General features: G+C 40.4%; 1 protein-coding gene across 1 annotated transcript; it reads right to left on the bottom strand.

Moving 5' to 3' along the window:
• Nucleotides 1–1,623: 1,623 nt before the first annotated feature.
• On the bottom strand, nucleotides 1,624–2,547 carry LOC310643027 (uncharacterized protein; the record flags this gene model as incomplete). Its single annotated transcript, XM_083367054.1, is given in 3 exon segments — nucleotides 1,624–2,166; nucleotides 2,170–2,187; nucleotides 2,191–2,547. Coding segments are annotated over 3 exon segments (918 nt in total).
• Nucleotides 2,548–5,610: the final 3,063 nt, after the last annotated feature.

The following is a 5,610-nucleotide window of genomic DNA, read 5'->3' on the forward strand; positions in this document are numbered from 1 at the left end:
TTCCTCCCCAGGAGCAAGCATCTTTTAATTTCTTGGCTACTGCAATCCATTAAGCCAATCATTCTTGTATAAACAGCTGTGGCAGCATTTAAAATTTTGATAATCCTTCAAATTATTAGACAATTCTGTTGATGGGTTCTTATGCACTCTGTAGTAAACTACTATTAATGGGAAGGTAATAGTATTAGACACCCTCAGCTGGCCTGATAAAGTTTGTTGGACTACAATACCCAGAATTTCAACCAATATAGTTATTATAGTCCATTGTCTCTGAATTCTATTCTGCTTAGGCAAAGTTAAGTGAAAGATGCTTCTCATAACCTGTATACATTTATCTGGGAGCAAGTTCCATTGAAACAGATACATTTTGCATTCTCCCCTGGCCTTCTGGGAATGTCTAAAGGCTTGGCTCTGCCATCTTCTTGGGGCTTACAGAAAAGCATGTAGTCAAGGAGCTGGTTAGTGCTCTGAAGGCCCTCCTCCACGTTTTATTTAACTTTTAATGTTGAATTTCCCCTCAAATACAATTTATATATAGTTTTTATGTTTAATATTTTACTTGTACACCATCCAGAGTTCCTCTGTGAGAGAGATGGGCAGTTTCAGAAAGAAAGAAAGAAAGAAAGAAAGAGAAAGAAAGAAAGAAAAAGAAAGAAAGAAAGAAAGAAGAAAGAAAGAAAGAAAGAAAGAAAGAAAGAAAGAAAGAAAGAAAGAAAGAAAGAAAGAAAGAAAGAAAGAAAGAAAGCCATATAAAAATGAGTGAGATAGTTTGGTCATGCAGACAGATAAAAGATGACCTACAAAACAATTGAAGGAAGCAGAGTATTGGGCTGAGAAAAAGGGAATGACCAAGAAAATCATTGCAGGATGAAGTTAAAGAGATTCTCAGAAAGAAATTAGAACTTTTATTCATTCACTGTACAGAGAATTCAGTGATACAATTCAGTAAATAATGACACTGAAATATTGTTCCCAGCGACATTGCAACAGCCAAGTCTTTCTTATTCAGCTCCAAACTATGTAGAAAACACTTTATTTCCTAAATACAATGCTTAAAAACTCTCTCCCCTCCTGAAAAACACTTCCATTTAGCTGAGTATCATTTCTCTGAAAATATATGAGATTGTAATTTTACTGTTAGATTTTTGGTTCACATTTGTCTTCAGGGCTTTTTTTTTCTCAGAACGCTCAGAACGGCGTTCCGGCATCTTTTTTTTTTTTTTTTGCACAAAAAAAAGCTTTTGCACAAGCTGTGCTACTCCCTCTATTGGCTTTCAAAAGCCTATTGACTTTTGAAAGCCAATAGGAATTGCTGCTGAGCACGCCAAAAGACCCGGCCGGCAAATGTTGGAAGGCGAGTTGGCAGAAACTTTGTACCCCTCCCTGCTGCCCAACTACACCATCTCAACTAGGTAAGTAAGAGATCCAGCAGAGATTGACATTTATAAAGTTTTATTTTAAAAAAAACATACTCCTTATAAAAATGGTTTAACATCTTCGTGCTGGCAATAACCCCAGAAATACAGTTTGGGGCTGCTTTGTCCAATTCAGGCCACCGTCTGGTGCTTCTCCTTTAGGTCCCAAGGGGGGCGGCTTAGCGTGCATCTCCAAACTACATCCATGTTAGTCTTTCCCCAGCTGTGCCTTCTTTGCGTGATGAAATCCAGACATGGAGCTGCAGCTGGCATTGTTGCTAGAGGGCGGCCAAGTGGGCAGCGCAGTTGAACTCCAGGGGTTTAGAGGGGGCTTGGGGAGGCAGCCAGGGGTGGCTGCATCAGAAACCTCACAGCCCTGCAGCCCATAAATAGCCACAATGTCTGGGAAGTCCCCCAGCGAGTGCTGAAGGCCAGTGTCCAGCTTCCTTGGCATGGTGGCAAAGGCAGGGGGGCTTGGTGTGCTGTAGACCAGGCTGCTGCAGGGTGCCGCTGTGTCCCCCATCACATAGCCACCGCCGCCACCGGCCAGGGCCAGCCCTGGCTGGCTGGCAGTCCCATGGAGCTTGTCAGGCGAGCCGGCGCAGGTGGACATCCATCTGAGGGATGCTGACGGCCCCGGCAGGGAAGCGGGGGAGAGTCTGCCAGGCTCCTGGCCAGCCCAGCTCCTCCGCCTTGGCCAGTACTTGTAGTCCGGGTAGCCGAACATGTGGCACACCCAGAGCTGCTTGGCCTAGTCAATGAAGGGCCGCTTCTAGGCGGCATCGAGGCACTGCCAGGCGGTGCCCAGCCACTTGGAGATCTCTGAGTTGTGCAGCCGGGGCTGCTCCTGCGCAATCCGCCGCCACTGCTCGCACGACCAGACCATGAAGGCATTCATGGGCCGCTTTACCTTCTCCGGCCAGGCTGGCGAGGGCGGCGGAGGTGGGGCCGGCTGGAATGGGCCCGTCACCCAGCCGCTGGCGGGCACCTCCGGGGTGCAGAAGCCCATGAACATCTGCCCATCGGGGAGGGCCCAACTAGAGAGCCTCGAGAGGTCCCTTGGCTGGAGCAGTCGGCAGCAAGCAAGCCGCAGAGATTGACCGAAAAGTTCATCTCGGGTCTGAATTCCCATGCAGTGAAAAGGAGAGGGCTTGTAACTTCTGGTTGTAGTTATCCACGTTTCTGCACACTGAGATAATCAGTCACTTGTACAAATACAGAGCCTATCGTGCTTTTATATTTATATGGAATAGATACATTACCTGAAAATTTAGGGGAGAAAAAATTGTGTATATATGTATTTTGGTTCTGACTTTAGAAGCATTTGTCATGTCTGCACTGCCAATTGTACTGTCAATTATATACCTATAAATACATCACTCGTGACATAATTTTTGGAATGTCTAAAAAATTTGAACCAGCCCAGAAACTCATTTCCCATTGTTTGTGTATATATAGAAAGTAAACCCTGAAATAGATTTGGAAAGAGCAAGGACTTTGATTAAATGGAAATGTTGCTAAGCATAGAACTGTTGAGTTAATTTGCAGCTGTTTCTTCTGTTTTCTTTTTATGTACTTATGATTTTAAATTGCATTTTAAAATCAGCTAAATTGAATAGGAATAAGATTGTGACTGAAAGAATACTAATTCTGAAATATAGTAAATATCTTTAACAAGTAACGTTAAATTTAGCTTTAGTGTAATTTGCTTGCTTACTGTAGCTAAAACTGGAAATTATATTTCTAAAGGTTTGCCGGACAAGAATTGGACAAAACTTTGGAATTTACTATGAACATTTGCCTTAAATAAAATAAATTAAATGTGTGTTAAGAATTGAATATGTAATTGTTTAATTATATAAATAAATATATAAATAAAATTATATAAATAAAAGATTAACAAGATGAGAGTTCCGGCATCTTTTTTTTTTTTTTTTTTAGAAAAAAAGCACTGTTTGTCTTTGTCAAATTTTGTGCTGAAATTTGTATATTCTGTGCTGAGAATTTTTCATATCCTCAAAAATAGCTGTTTCTTTTCTCCAAATTGTTAGGGTCCTTGAAAATCAAGACACTTTCTGAGTTCCTTGTGGTGGTATTTTTGAGCTGATTTTATGCCTTATAATAGTTTTCCGTCACTCTAGAGCAGGGGTCAGCAATCTGAAACAGTGAAAGAGCCACTCGGAACCGGTTCCCTCACAAAAGGAAAAACTGGGAGCCGCAAAAAATGTGTGCACATGCACGTACATGCGTGCATGTGCAGAACAGGGTTTGACTGAAGAGTGGAGCCAAGGCGAGATAAGCACTTACCCTACATATTTGAATTGATAGGTTGAACTTTTTTTAAGTCCCACTTATTTTATGTTTTTTGGACTGCACATGGCAGAGGACTGGGAGCCGCAAGAGACGGCTGAAAGAGCCGCATGTGGCTCCGGAGCCGCGGGTTGCAGACCTGTGCTCTAGAGTATTGTTTCTCAGCTAGGCTGACAGACACTAACCAGAGATGACTCAAAGAGTGGGCAGGCTTCAGGACCCTATTATCCCCCAAACTCCTTTGTATTGGTACTTATTGGTGGGACTTGTGGGAGGGACTTCCCATATGCTCAGGCCAACTTCTTTTGTCTGATTCAGGTGACATTTTTTCCTTTGTTTCCTTTACAATTTAGTTCCTTCTTAACTACTTTCCCTGAAGGAGGTTTTCCTGGCTTTTATCCATCCTGCTTCTATGCCATCATCATCTTTAGGTATGGCAGCTTTAGCCTAATCTTACATATTTATTCCTCCCCGTGGCATGGAGTTAAACAGGAGATGCCACAAAATGGGGCTCACTCATTACCCACTCAGAGCATTACAGGTTTTTGTATGTATTCTTACCAAGAGTTTGCTATCTAAAAGGTATGGGTAAGGGTTGTGAATCCTTTCAAGGTCTTTGTTGTATTAGTCTAACCAACAATGAGTAATTAAATTAACAGGTTTAACACACTGAAAGATTGAGGAAATTTTAATACAAAGACAAATAATACAAACAGAAATAAAATGAACCATTTTCCTTCCCCAGGATCCCACGTCAGGTAACCAAGATGTATGCCAAGACCAGTTCCATCCTTCCGTATCTTGGGAGGCATGAGAGGCTGGAGTTTTAAGCTTAAGTTCTCAATACTGGTTAGTTAGGATTCACAACCGTGACCCATTCTTAATAATAGATAATCAACTGTCATCTTTATAGTTTTAAGCTGTGTAGAGTGAAAGAAAGTTATGATAAAATGGGCTAGAACTTTTGGCAATCGAACAGAAATGAATAGGGGTATATACAATGTGATTGAAAGGACTGAATATTACATTATATTTTAGCTTTAGAGAGAAAGTTTATAAAATGATATATCATTGGTATTTGTCACCAGAGAAATTGTCCAGCATGTATTATGGCACTCTGAATATTTTGTGGAAATGTGGAAAACATGAAGAGACATTTTATTTTAGGTGGTGGACATAAAAAAAGCCAAAACATTTGGATACAAATGAATGCACTGAGATTATATGTTCAAAAATTGGAAGGTTTCACCTCAACCACAATGAAGAAATGGTTGGTGACGATGCTAGAACTTGACAAAATTGGCTAAATTGGTTTCTTCATCAGAGAAAAGCAAAATTTACATTTGTGGCTGACTGGGACCCTATTGGAGCAACAGTCCTCAACCTTTCTGGCTCCATGGACTGGCAGCAGCAGAGGGGGAAGGAATGGTTTCGCATGTGCAATCTAGCTCCTATGCGTGCACAAATGAAGTTTTACACACTTGCACGTTGCTTCCCAACTGGTCATAGACTGATTGAATAAAATAACCTTTTTTTGTAATCATAAAGTAAGAGATAATTTTGTGATTATATTTATATTTGCTCAGATGACTAGTTTGTATTCTGTTCTAACTTTTATTTACTACAAAGAAAATCTGAAGCTTTTTCTATTTCTTTTTACATTTTTTTTCCTGTACTTCTGTGGTTTTTTTCCCTTGCGTTCTTTTTTTCTGTATTTTATTTTTTCTGTATTTCTGTTAGTTTTTGAGTTCTTTTTAAAACTTTTAATTATATATATATATATATTAATTGAAACAAATGAGACCCTTGGCTTTAATAACCTAACCCTTTGCTAACCACATTTAGAAAAAAATCAGGCAAGTATGTGACAGGCAAGAATATTTTA

This window comes from Vipera ursinii (assembly GCF_947247035.1).
Source record: "Vipera ursinii genome assembly, chromosome: 7".
NCBI lineage: Eukaryota > Metazoa > Chordata > Lepidosauria > Squamata > Viperidae > Vipera > Vipera ursinii.